Source organism: Lissotriton vulgaris, chromosome 4_1 (genome assembly GCF_964263255.1).
Source record: "Lissotriton vulgaris chromosome 4_1, aLisVul1.2, whole genome shotgun sequence".
Classification (NCBI taxonomy): domain Eukaryota; kingdom Metazoa; phylum Chordata; class Amphibia; order Caudata; family Salamandridae; genus Lissotriton; species Lissotriton vulgaris.
The window spans coordinates 545,638,340-545,652,901 of record NC_141691.1 but is presented as its reverse complement, the minus strand read 5'-3'; the positions used below and the strand labels follow the sequence as shown (position 1 = coordinate 545,652,901).

The 14,562-nt window shown below is 44.6% G+C and overlaps 1 protein-coding gene across 1 annotated transcript; it reads right to left on the bottom strand.

Moving 5' to 3' along the window:
• Positions 1-11,213: 11,213 nt before the first annotated feature.
• LOC147722221 (olfactory receptor 6F1-like) lies at positions 11,214-12,140 on the bottom strand. Its single transcript, XM_086966808.1, has one exon. It carries the CDS (start codon positions 12,138-12,140, stop codon positions 11,214-11,216), a length of 927 nt encoding a protein of 308 aa, XP_086822934.1.
• Positions 12,141-14,562: the final 2,422 nt, after the last annotated feature.

Here is a 14,562-nt window from a genome sequence, read left to right as displayed (position 1 = left end):
CCTGCTGAATGTCAGATGGGAACAGGTTTTCAATAGCAATGTTTGATGCTATGAGTTTTAGAGTGGGCATGAGTGTAAATCTATGCATTTGTGTGTACATCCAAGTCTGTCGGCATGTATGCCTGTGCATGCCTGTGTCTATGTATGGTCTTTTGTCATTCATGCAGGGGTGTCTGTCTGTGTCTGTGTCTGTCTGTGTCTGTCTGTGAGTGCTTGCGAGGTGAGCACATGCAAGACCTCAATTTTGCAATGATTTTTCATAAAGAATGAGAAAAAAGATTTCAAGATGGATGCAGTGCTAGCGTGTGCCTGCTTGGCAACCATCTGGAAAAAGTTTGATAAAGCCAATATGCCAGTACCCAGTGGCAAAGGCGAGACCTACTAGCTTTTTCAATGTTTATAGATATATATATATATATTTTTTAATCTTTATTTTCCGGTTTTAATACACAATAATCAGGAAACAATATTGAAGCTGTACATTGTCAGACGTTTCATCACATAGCAATAATACTCTATGATATGCCTATCATAATATTTGGCGTCATCAGAGGTGGCCAAAGGGCAAAGGAATTTTGCAAACTTCAGGTCCCTAGTTTGTCAGATTAGAAATGCATTAACATGTTGTTTCTTTGTATAATGTAGCAATTACACAAGCTGTAGTCTGTTTCACCCAATGAAATAAGCATATGACAGAAATGGGAGTATTGAGCACACTAAATGACAAAATCACATGCCTATATTGTATCATCTCAACCCACCCCTTCTGGCACAGTGCCACATTCAACTTTTGTCTCAGTGTCCCTGCACCTCTAAGCGATATACGCCCTATATGGGCCCCATATGTCTTTGAGGCGTGAGGAGCTCGGCATTATTGAAGCGTAAATTTCACAATTTACATTACAATAAGCTAGGCTGCACAGCCAGGCCTGCAATGTGGGAGCAGTTCTCTTGCCCCATACTAGCGCTATCTCCCGCTTAGCCAGCAGAAGCCCAAGTGCCGCAAACTTCCTTATCTTCTTGGGTAAGTTGACTGCATATCCCATGAGTGGGATTTCCGGAGTAGGGGTGAGCGACAGGTAAGACATACCACCTAATGTGGCATGCCCCTGTTCCCAATACAGCTGTAGTTTTGGACAAGTCCATGTAAGATGGGCAAAGTCCGTTTGAGGGGCAGAACATTTCAAACAATGGTGTGGTCTAGAAGGATCTATCTTGTGCGACCAGGCTGGAGTGTGATACAGTCTGCGAAAGAATTTAAAATTAATGAGTTTGTGCCTGCTGTTGAGGGATATTTCCTTCGTGACCATGCAACATTGAGCTCATTGATCACCCGATAAGGGCCGGCCTAGATCACGTTCCCAAGCAGTTCGAATTTTAACGTTGGCGATTGGACGTACATTGAGGCATGCTCTGTACATTTTAGAAATTAGATGAGTGGCGTCTCACTCTCAATTATCAGCGTTAATGGGGCCACAGAGTCCGGCGCCACTGGATATGTAGGAAGAGCGGCTCGTAGTATGGAATGCATGCGTCACATTATAAAGGCATCCATAAAAGAGCTATCTCAAAACCGGGCATCCTCTGACATCGAGAAGACATGACCATTTGGGAATAGATCGCCTATCTTTTGGACATCAAACTTAGCCAGCGTGCGTTGTACTAGTGTTTCTCCCGTGATGTGGAGCCATGAAGGGTTTGGAAGCGGCAATGTCTCCGTACCTTCTCCCAGCTAGTGGTGGAGACTGTCTGGATATCAAGTGGGTCCCTAGGGATCCCCTTAGGAAGTACTGTGGACAGTTTCTGAGGGAGCACTAAGTCTGCCTTTGGTCTCAAGAAAGCGACCCGGGCGTTCGGTTGATACCAAGTCTAAGCATATCTGCACTGAGCAGTTAAGTAATATAAATACATATCTGGAACACCCAAACCTCCCCTTTCATAAGGAAGAGTCAAAATCTGCCAGCTAACCCGAGGTCGCCCACCCTTTCAAACCAATCTTAGAAGCTGTTTCCGCAGCTGCAGAAAAAAGGACTGAGTGAGGGGAATGAGAATATTGTTAAAAAGATATGAAAAATCTGGCAGAACTATTATTTTGATAATGGCAGCCCTACCCACCATTGATAGTGGAAGATAAAGCCATATTTCTACCTGTGTCTCCAAGGAGCTTACGGCTCTTCCGTATTTCAACCTAATTATATTAGATGTGTCCATATGTATGTGTATGCCTTGATATTTGACCGTGTCATGGCACCACTCGAGTGGATACCCACAGTACCATGGAGCAGTGTTGCACATCAACTGAAAGATTACAGATGTGTGCCAATTAATGGCAAGTCCCGAAAAACGGCCAAAACACAAGATTTCCCTAATAATTGGTTCAAGATTAATCTGTGGATGTCTCACATATAGAACAGTATCATCTGCATTAAGTGATACCAATAACCGTCCGGTGTTAAACTGCAGACCACGGTGCAGGTGACGTTCCTGGAAATGTCTTATTAAGGGGTCCATAGCTAAAATAAACAATAATGAGGACAAAGGGCATCCCTGCCTTGTTCCACGAGTCAAGCAAAAGGGTTGAGATAGCGTGCCATTGATGCGCAGCCTGGCGTGGGGCTAGTGTATAAGAGAGCTGTAGTGGAAACAAAACTCTCTGGCATCCTCATGCGTTGCCGGCACCATGGAATCTGTTCTATAAATAACTGCAAAAAGGGTCAGGAGATTTAGCGAAGTGGAGTAATGGGGAACTAACCCGGACTGATTCAATAGAGAAAGGGGCCTGTGTGAGCAACACAGAGAAGGGTCCTTGCCAGGCTTAGGTAGAAGAATAATGATGGCCTCTCAAAAAGTGGGAGGATGTGCTTTTTCAACGCTTCTGTGTAAACCTCTATCAATCGTGGGACCAGAATGTCTTTGTACGCATTGCAAACATCTGCAGAGAACCCATCTAGACTCGGAGCAGGGGAACCCCGGAGCGCATCTATGGCCTCCACAATATTTTCTTGGGATATCGGAATAGCCAGGAAGTCCTGCATATATTTCTCAAGATAAACTAGCACGATTTTGGATATCTAATCTACCTTGGCGCTGAGATCTCTGTCTATTCTGGAACTGTATAGGGTTTTAAAATGGATCAAGAATGTGTCACTGATCTCTGGGGTAGAGTATACCGACTGATCAATTGAGTTTGTAATTTCGGTTATGTACGATCTGCTGTAAGGGGGGTGGAGTATGTGTGTCAGAATTCTGCCAGGGCATTCGCCTTCTCCGTATCTCCTGGCCGTGTGATGTTTACCCAGGTGCAATAGTTCTCTGTCCACGGCATTCTAGAAATCCACCAACAGAACCAAACTCCCCGGTTCCCCCTCCGCTGAGGTTTTCTCAAGCATCTCTGCATCCAATGCCGATATGCCGATATGTCCTTCTCGATGCGAGCTAGGGTAGCACGCAAGTCTTTTAGGTCTCCCGCATTTTTGGCAATACAAACCCTCCGTATATATGCTTTAGAAGCCTCCCATAGGACCCCTCATGTATCCACCGATCCGCTGTTGATCTCAAAGTAGTCTTCTATGGCAACCCTCATCTCTTCAAGGAACACCTGCTCCTGAAGTGCCCCACTCGGAAATCGCCACAGTCTTTCGAATCCCCCAGGGTGAGGGTAGCAAGCCTCAACACCATGGGGGAATGATCAGAGTAGGTCTGTGGTAGTGTATGGAGAGTCCGGAACCAGCCCGCTATTCCCGGGGAAACCAACCAATAATTGATTCTGGTCCAGATGTTGGGGTAACCGGAATAGTGAGTACAGGAAGTAGCAGCAGAGTTGTGTGTGCGCTCAATGTCTACCAAGGAGAATTGCTGTCAGATGTCTTGTAATGCAAGGCGAGAGCGGGTTTTAGTGTCCGTAGAGGAGGAAGTGCTGTCGCTTGTCTGATCTAATAGCAAATTGAAGTCACCTCCCATAATAATCAAACAGGGATTTAATGCCAATAAGTGCGCTTGTAAGGAATGAAAGAACTCTAGGGAATCTACGTTCGGACCATAGATGAATTTCACTGCAACAAAAGTGACCCATTATAGTATCTGTGAAAATCAAGAAACGACCCTCATTGTCATCTATCACTCTACCCGGGTAAAAGGGGATCTTTTTCTGGATAAGAATGGCGACCCCACTAGCGTATCTACTATAATTAGAGAAATACCTGTGTGCCCCACAGCTTGCTGCCACTAGGGCATTGTCTGATTTGGACTAGTGTGTCTCCTGCAGGCAGGCTATATCGATGTTATGTCGTAATAAGTAATTTATCACCTGGTGTCTTTTCCGGGTGTTGTTTAGGCCCCAGACATTCCATGACATAAGGGACAGCCCGGAAGGTCCAGACAAGTTACCTAACTGTGCCATACTAAGATCGAGACATTGAACATGTGTGCAAATAAGCTTCTCAAGCGCCTTGTGACAATGACCTGTGTATCAATTCCTTGAAAATATTGAACATACTGCAAGAATCCCCCCCACACCCAGCCTCCCCCTTTCCATAGTGAGGCAAAACCATGCCCATCGGAACATCTGGCACTGCTAGTAGAATGTATATCTAAATGTGAAAACAGCAAACCGAGACTGAAATTTCTGCTGAGACAAAAACCAAAACAAGGTATACACCTTGAGGTGTGGCAATGCCACGTCAGCTGGACAATCAAGCTTCAACTTCAGTGAATAAAAAGAAACCATAGATATAAAGCATCAATCTAAGAAAGCCCTTACATTAATGTTAGATTATCCATTCCCTGTATTACAGAAGAGCTCCATGCTGGCTTCAGAGCCGCTCCGAGGAAGAGTTTATCCACAGTCACCTAGTGACCGATTGCTGTGGAGGGACGTGGCTCCGCCCCCTGCCTCCATCATTTCCACAGACGGCACGGCTCTAAATCGGGTGGAGGCTTAGGCGGTGCAAAGACAGTAAGCCATCCTGCATGACGGCTGTAACGCGCGCTCTCTTTTTAATTGTTTATTAGCGTTGTGACTTTGTGCTTACATTACTCGTTTTTAAACAGGGGAATTGCTTTTGGGGGAGCTTACTTTTTTCTGCTGAATTATCTGAAAAATCTTGCTGCCTGTGGCATAGTGTAGCCAGTCCCCGTCCACCACGGTCACCTAGAGACCGATTGCTGTGGAGTGATGCGGCTCCTCCCCCTGCCTCAGTCATTTCCACAGACGGCACAGCTCTTACTTACGATGGATGTCTGGCCGTGCAGCGGAGGCGCGCAGCAGGATCGCACAGCGGGCACGTCAAAGGTAAGCCCATTTGTGCCCGTCACCGTCCCGGAGGCGGCCGGAGCCGGAAACCCTGCTGGGCTGAATCTATCCCTGAATGCTCGAGTAGAACAGCTGTGGTACGTCCATTGGGGCATAGGGGCGTAGCCCCACTACGCCTGGACGCACCGCTAAAATATTTTTGTGAATTTTGCCTGCAGCAGCAGCACAATATAATATAATACGATACGAGCCGCAGCGCTTCAATCTGGGACACACCCAATTGAATCTGGAGAGTGAGCAGGGGGTGGGGCTGGCTGGTCTGCAGCAGGCCAGCAGCAGTACTGCGCATGAGGAAACTTGGCTTGCACCTAGCCTGAGCATGTACGCGGGTAACCTGACTGTAGAGGGACTGAAGGGGGTGCTGCTTAGCCAGGCCGCAGCAGCCCCCGGTGTTTCAAAGCGGCACCAGGGCGAGTAGTGCCCCCTAGCCAATCTTGGGGCTGCATGCAGCGCCAGGATTGACTGGTCGCACCACACAGAAGGGCAGGCAATCCATTATTGGATGCTGCACGTGGTGCAGTGAACTAAAAAACGGTGATGGATCAAGCCCTGATCTGTTGACTGGATACGAGTGTTCTGTTTAATTCAGATACTCTGTCCATCGCCACCCCCTTTTCTGAATCGTTTTGTCCACCACAAGCGTGGAAGGGTATGCTCAGACATGAGTCCCTTGCTCACTGCACCATCAGGATTCAAGCAAGCCGGGCAGAAGACGGCTGTAATGCCAGAAACCGGTCCCTGGAAGCTTGTTTCCTTTCCAGTAAAAGAATTGGCTTGGTAGTTTGGTCTGCCCTGTTCCCATGATGCACTGGGCCAGGGACAGACTAATTTGCATGTAGCCAGGTTCTGAGCTGGGATGGTGCAGTGAGCTAAAAAACGGTGATGGATCAAGCCCTGATCTGTTGACTGGGTATGAGTGTTCTGTTTAATTCAGATACTCTGTCCATCACCACCCCCTTTTCTGAATCGTTTTGTCACCACAAGCGTGGAAGGGTATGCTCAGACATGAGTCCCTTGCTCACTCCACCATCAGAATTCAAGCAAGCGGGGCCGAAGACGGTTGTAATGCCAGAAACCGGTCCCCGGAAGCTTGTTTCCTTTCCAGTAAAAGAATTGGCTTGGTAGTTTGGTCTGCCCTGTTACCATGATGCACTGGGCCAGGGACAGACTAATTTGCATGTAGCCAGGTTCTGAGGTGAGATGGTGCAGTGAGGTAAAAAACGGTGATGGATCAAGCCCTGATCTGTTGACTGGGTACGAGTGTTCTGTTTGATTCAGATACTCTGTCCATCACCACCCGCTTTTCTGAATCGTTTTGTCCACCACAAGCGTGGAAGGGTATGTTCAGACATGAGTCTCTTGCTCACTGCACCATCAGGATTCAAGCAAGCCGGGCCGAAGACGCCTGTAATGCCAGAAACCGGTCCCCGGAAGCTTGTTTCCTTTCCAGTAAAAGAATTGGCTTGGTAGTCTGGTCTGCCCTGTTCCCATGACGCACTGGGCCAGGGACAGACTAATTTGCATGTAGCCAGGTTCTGAGCTGGGATGGTGCAGTGAGCTAAAAAACGGTGATGGATCAAGCCCTGATCTGTTGACTGGGTACGAGTGTTCTGTTTAATTCAGATACTCTGTCCATCACCACCCCCTTTTCTGAATCGTTTTGTCCACCGCAAGCGTGGAAGGGTATGCTCAGACATGAGTCCCTTGCTCACTGCACCATCAGGATTCAAGCAAGCCGGGCCGAAGACGGCTGTAATGCCAGAAACTGGTCCCTGGAAGCTTGTTTCCTTTCCAGTAAAAGAATTGGCTTGGTAGTTTGGTCTGCCCTGTTCCCATGATGCACTGGGCCAGGGACAGACTAATTTGCATGTAGCCCGGTTCTGAGCTGGGATGGTGCAGTGAGCTAAAAAACGGTGATGGATCAAGCCCTGATCTGTTGACTGGGTACGAGTGTTCTGTTTAATTCAGATACTCTGTCCATCACCACCCCCTTTTCTGAATCGTTTTGTCCACCACAAGCGTGGAAGGGTATGCTCAGACATGAGTCCCTTGCTCACTGCACCATCAGGATTCAAGCAAGCTGGGCCGAAGACGGCTGTAATGCCAGAAACCAGTCCCCGGAAGCTTGTTTCCTTTCCAGTAAAAGAATTGGCTTGGTAGTTTGGTCTGCCCTGTTCCCATGATGCACTGGGCCAGGGACAGACTAATTTGCATGTAGCCAGGTTCTGAGCTGGGATGATGCAGTGAGCTAAAAAACGGTGATGGATCAAGCCCTGATCTGTTGACTGGGTACGAGTGTTCTGTTTAATTCAGATACTCTGTCCATCACCACCCCCTTTTCTGAATCGTTTTGTCCACCACAAGCGTGGAAGGGTATGCTCAGACATGAGTCCCTTGCTCACTGCACCATCAGGATTCAAGCAAGCCGGGCCGAAGACGGCTGTAATGCCAGAAGCCAGAACCCGGAAGCTTGTTTCCTTTCCAGTAAAAGAATTGGCTTGGTAGTTTGGTCTGCCCTGTTCCCATGATGCACTGGGCCAGGGACGGACTAATTTGCATGTAGCCAGGTTCTGAGCTGGGATGGTGCAGTGAGCTAAAAAACTGTGATGGATCAAGCCCTGATCTGTTGACTGGGTACAAGTGTTCTGTTTATTTCATATACTCTGTCCATCACCACCCCCTTTTCTGAATTGCACGTGGGTGGTGGCACAGTGCCTCAGCCGCAGTGCATATGGCCAATCACTGTGACTTCAGCATGTGCAGTCATGCAGTGATTGGCCATTTGGGATGTGCGCGCCATGACGTTTCTTTTCAGTAGTAGTTTCTTTCTACTAGTGTAGTCTCGGGCTCATCGTGGGCGCAGGCAGCAGCAAGCAGCAGACCAGATGTCTGACTTCATCAGCATGATAAACTTTTTGTCTGAGGGCATGCGTTGGAGATGTAAAGTTATTTTTATGAGTATTTTGCTGATAAGATGATTCCCGATCCCGACCCTGAGTCAGGCAGACTAACTTTTGTTGGTCAAGTGGTTTTCGTACATTTTTATGGGAATATACGTGTGTGCTATGAAATTCAGCTGTCCCACATTCATAGCATAAACTAAAACGGGCTTTATTCCTATAGGATGTTTAGGCATCCTGGATTTTGTTATGTACAGTTGGCGCACTCTGAACTGAACATTTAAGGAAGCTTTTTGAAATTAAGATATGGAGTTATGGCTCCTTGACTGACGAGTACACCTTCCTGACATTCTGTTTCTTCTTAATATGAAAAAGCATTACAAATGTATCTTTACTTTAAAACCACCGCAACAGCCGACACCATGATGCCTCATCATTAGTTGTCATCTTGTCTTGTATTGTGTCCATGTTGTACACAGGCCTGCTCAGCCTCCTTCTCTTGTTTGGCCTCTGAGGTTTCACAAATGACTAGGTCAGCATCTGAGGCTTTATATTCATGGTATCTTTTTCAAAGTTATTTTTTGTTCCTTTCAGGAGAAGGCTGTGCAACTGCTAATGAGAGTTTTGGTTTCTGTTATGTGTGTCTCATTCGAAACAATATATGTAGAAAATATTTAGGTCATGCAAATTGGTCTGTTTCCTGTTATACAGTATAGAGGTGAAGTCAGTGTGAATTCCATGAAGGGGTTGAGATGGCGTGGGCTAGGGAGAATCAGTAGCTTAATTTTAATTTTCATGTCAGCAATTTTCTACGCCTTGCCGTCTTCTGGGTTACTGTGTTACACGCACCCTGTTCCTGGAGGCCTGGCATCATCCTCACATCCTGTCCTGTCGGAACCTAAATACACTTAAACACTATTATGTTAATGTTACAGCACTTTAACCCTTTAATTGCTGCCGTCGGCCAACGGTCGTCACGAGCGCTACCTCCCCAGTGCTGCGCACGACCGTTGGCCGACGGGTCAGCATTCGTTCTTCGAACGTTCAGCACTGGGCGCTGAACGTTCGACGCTGGGAACGGGTTAATGTGACTAAAGAGCACACAATATCTGTTACAGTGCCACCATATTTTTGTGGGCCCCACTGCTTCCATCTTTCCCTTAGCCTGTAAGACTACACTGCTTCAGAGTTTGCCTTGCTACAATATTTATGGTTTTGCGGTTTTGCTGGTGGGATGTGCTCACTTTTGGGGTACATCTAAGATGTAAACAAAGACTGACTGTAAAAACTGGCTGCAAGTACTTAGGCCTCAAACAGCCTGACAGCAAGCTCCCTGCAGGACCACAATCTGCATGAATGTGTGTGTGTGTGTGTGTGTGTGTGTGTGTGCGTGTATGTGTGTGTGTGTGGGTGTGTGTGTGTGCGTGAATGTGTGTGTCTGTGTGCGTATGCTAGATCCTTTATTTGCCTTTTCGAAAGAATAGGCATGTGTGGTAGCGAGCTGGCACCTCATGTGGTGACTGTGGAGAGTGAAATCTATCTCGATATGTGTGTGTGAGCGTGTGTGTGTGTGGGGGTGTCTGTGTTAGTGTGTGTGTGGATTGATGTGGGAGTAGGTGTGTGAGTCTGTATGTGAAAGCGTGTCTCTGTGTGTGGGCGTGTGTTTGTAATGTAATAACTGCAGTTTCACAATTGCTTTATTAACCTTCCTGCTTTCTCAAATTAGCTTGAAAATGCACGATTTTTCTTCTCTTTTTCAAAATTTTTCGAGACCCCTCTTATGGGCAGAAAGGCACAAAAAACGAGTGGGACAGAGGGCAAAAAGGCACAAAAACGAGTGGGACAGAGGGCAGAAGGGCACAAAAACGAGTGGAACAGGGGGCAAAAAGGTACAAAAAACGAGTGGGACAGAGGGCTTTGTAAAGGCTGTCTCCCAACTGCTGTGCAACTTCTTCTACTCTTAGAGCTGAGATTTTCATGCAAGTCTTATAGTCTGAATTCAGCAGCGTAATAGGACGGTATGTATGAAGCTCTGTGGTTATACTATATAAGCAGCTACCTACGTTATGCCATCTATTAATGTAATAACTGCACTTTCACAATTGCCTTATTAACCTTCCTGCTTTCTCAAATTTGCTTGGAAAATTCACGATTTTTCTTCTATTTTTTCAAAATTTTCTTGGGGTGGGTTATCCCCCCAAACCCTCCTTAATGGGATTCAGGCTCGCTCGCTGCGCTCACTCGCTACGGTGCAGTATGCAAATCACTTTGCGCCCCACCACTTTCAAATGTCACCACCCGCCCCTGGAGTAGAATATCTACTTGAGTGGCAGAAAGAAGAAGCACACTGTTGCGCTGCAAATGGTGCCTGCTGGACTGATGACTTTAATTAACAGTGATGTACTGGTGTAGTCTGGTACCTTAGGTGAGGTATGCATAATCTGTGGTAAATAACTCCTATTCTGAGTTTTGCCCCTGCAAATGAAGTATAACATGTGTATATAGGCACATTGTAAAAAATTCTCTATGCTTTGTCGTTTTATCTATCCTTTCTCCACAATACACTTCACTCTGCCTTACCTAGCAAAATATTTTTGAGAAAGCAGCAGGGTGTGATCGCCCACACAGAGTTCCAACTTCTTCATCAGCCCCAGCTTGTGCCTGGGTCAGATTTAAATCCTGTATAATAATCAGAGTCTACATGATGATAACTTTAGATCACTGTTAAATTGGCTGAATTTGGTAGACAGCCCTACAATTTTCCAGACACTGTTCAAGTTGAAAATGCTTTGTAAGAAAAGCAAAAATGAATTCTAGAGCACAATAGATCACTTCTCGTCCTCGTAAAACATTTCAGGTTTACCTCAGTCAGCATGGTTTATGATATTTGATTGAATATATGTATTTATTGAGGAAGTCTTTGACTTAATAACTTAATTTGTACACATGCATCATGCTTTTAAATGCAGAGTAAAACATTGAGATATGTCAAGTTTTATCATTCACATCCTCTGTAGAACTCGTCGCAGGCTGGCCTTTATCTCCTTGTTTCTCAGTGTGTAAATAATGGGATTAAGCAGCGGTGTCACAATGGAAGGGAAAACAGAAACAACTTTGTTGATATGCAGCGAACTTCTTCCTGCTGGCTTCACAAACATGAAGATTGTAGTCCCGTAGAATATAGTTATCACGGTGAGATGAGAGACACAGGTGGAGAAGGCCTTCTTCCTACCCATATTGCTAGACATTCTTATTATGGTCAACATAATATAAACATAAGATACAATAATAACCAAGAAGCAACTTATTAATACAGAAGTAACCAGGATAAAGAAATTCAACTCGACTGTGTAGGTTTTAGAACAGGACAATGTCACCAATGGGGCAAAGTCACAATAATAATGGTTGATCACATTAGAATTACAGAAGTGTAGTTGGGAGATCTGGGTGAGTGTTACCGTCAGAGCCAAGAAACCAACAACCCAGCAGCCTAAAGTAAGCTGAGCACACAACCTATGGTTGATGATGGTCATGTAATGCAGTGGATTGCAGATAGCCACATAGCGATCAAAAGCCATAGTGACAAGGAGGAAGTTTTCTGTAGCTCCCAAGGAGAAGTGGAAATAATATTGAGCAATGCATCCACTGACGGATATTGATTTGCTCCCTGTGAGGAGACCTAAAAGGAACTTGGGCACAGTGGCTGTAGGGTACCAGATTTCCAAAAAAGAAAATGTTCCAATGAACAAATACATAGGCTTGTGGAGGGAAGATTCGATCCTGATGACAGCAATGATGAGGATATTTATAGAGATTGTTAGAATGTAGATGATGGATATGATCGTGAAGAGAACTATTTGAAATTCTCGCTTGAGAGTAAAACCAATTAGAATGAATTGATCCACGCTGGTTATATTTCGGTTCTCCATATCTTCCGTTTTCATGAAATGCAAAGAGTAATCAGACATCAAAATTTTCATGTGGAATCCTAAAAATGTAAGTTTTTACTAGTTTCACCTGTTTCAAAGGACACCTTATTTCTTATGTTTTTTATAACCCAGTCAACATTCGCAAGATATTATTGTGAGCACTGGCCTACCTGGCAGACCTGACATATGAAAGATACCATGGCTTTTAATGGCTGGTCTTTGCATGTGGTGGGTATCCATTGCATATGATGGTCTTTCCTGATTTATGCTGTCCATCCATGGATAAAGGTGGTTAAACAATCTTTATGTGGGACACGTGATGCTAAACCTAAGCATATAAGGATGATCCTGGTCTAAACTGGCAAACATGGCAAATGTGATTGTACACTGAAATCAATGCTTGCAGCCTCAGCTTTCATACTGGATTTCAATGCCTACAAGCTGCGAAATTCACATGATAGCCAGAAAGCTGACGAGTAGCAGTTAATTCTCTGTATTTCTTACGTACACAAACCACACCTGTGTTCTGGGCCACCGCTTACCGTTCAGGATCTGGTGCTTCTAGTCCTTGCAGTCATTTGATCTTAGTCCAGGGGTAACCATCTGGTTGCCACTGTTCCTTAAAGCGGTAGCACTTATTGCTCCAATATACTTTTGGTATCCAGACACCTTACAAAAAACAACTTAGTGACTTCACAAAAAATCTTGGGGCCTAAATATACCTTGTTCTCTCCTGATATCCTTGAGCCCAACATCTACCCACCCATAATTCACTTCTCAGGGCAGGTCTGACTTTACCAGATTTCATGGGCCCTGTGCAATGCCTGAACTAGTAGATAAGCGCAGTAGGGAATTGCACCTGCCTAAAAATACAGAGGAAAATGTAATACAGACATGTCCACTGAGCTACCCCTTAAGAAAAATGAATATTGAACATTCAGCTAAGATTCCCGGCAACGTTGCTCCCTCTTGGGTTGTCTCTACCGAAATGAAGAAGAAAAAGAAGCACGTGCAACTAATCAAACTTTATAGGAATATGAAGCAACAAAATAATAGGAAAACCAAAAACAAATTCAAGCTGCATAGTGAGAACAACTGACAAGAAGGCTAAAAAGACACTAAGACATAGGTACATAGTACACATAATCCTATAGCAAGGTGTTTACATTAGAAATGCCAGTTAATCAAATTCTCTATTTACTAGGTCTTCCTTTTGGGCTTCTTTTTGTTAATCAATATCAACATAAGCCAATCTAGTGTACTGAACAAACATGCGTGTATACAAAGCCATGTTAACAACAGATCAAAATAGCAGTTGAATTTAAATTCTTAATCATATTATTTCAGTATCTTTTGCAATAGTTAGCCCTACTTTGTGCTTACTTTTACAAAGGGTTTTAGTGTTTGCCAACCTGCTGATTCGATAAATCAAGGGGTTTGTGAACACTAAAATCCTTTTGTAAATATACTAATCCCATTTAATGATTCAGAAAAGGTTTTCGGAATCGTTAAATGGTTTTAAGAAACCATTAAGAATTGTTTAAAAATGTTTTATGGAAAGGGCATACAAAGAGCCTACCTTCCAAATACAAAATCCTTATTGTTGGACTTGACATCCTTGGTATGTTTTTTCTGTAACTTCTTGCCTTCCACCCAACAGTTTTCGCTGACTTCGTTTTTGCTGGATTTAGGACTCTGTGTACTTTACCTCTGATAACCAGTTCTAAAGTGTTTGTGCTTTCACCTTAAACCTGGTTGAATTGCCTTACACACAACTGGCATATTTAATTTACTTGAGAGCACCTACTAAAGTGTTACTAGATGTATCCAAGACCTGCAAAGTAAATTCTGCTAGTGGGCCTGCAGCACTGAATGTGCCACCTACTAACGTAGCCCTTTAAACATGTCTCAGGCTTGCCATTGCAGCCTGTGTGTGCAGTTTTAAACTGCCAGATCAACCTTGCAAGATAAACCCCTTGCCAGTACCAAATCTCCCTTTTGATACCAATAGGTAATTCCTAGGTTGCAGTGTATTTAAAATATTGGACTTGTACTTTAAGTATGTCCCAGTAGTGAAAAACTCTTACAGAACTTTGTCACTATTGTTAGGTTTACCTCTTCCATAGCATTACATTGGGTTAACTTGTTATATTTAATACATTATAACTTTAAATTTGGTGTAGTTAGGAATGGCAGGTTTGGTGTCTATTTAATTTAAAGCCCTATTTAATGGTAAGGTTGGATTTTATGTCACATTTCTGAAAATGCCACTTTTAGAAAACTGACATTTTCTTGTCATAATATGTGGTGCCTGCAGCCTGGGTCACAAGACTACGTGTAGCAGGTCGTTGTTTTTTGTGTATTGCTCCCAGGCAGTAAAATATTTGGCCGTAGGTGCTGGCAAGATGAGCCATCTCTGACT

Excerpts from the sequence above, each read along its gene's own strand:
- LOC147722221 (XM_086966808.1), bottom strand. The coding sequence starts at position 12,140 with ATGGAGAACCGAAATATAACCAGCGTGGATCAATTCATTCTAATTGGT.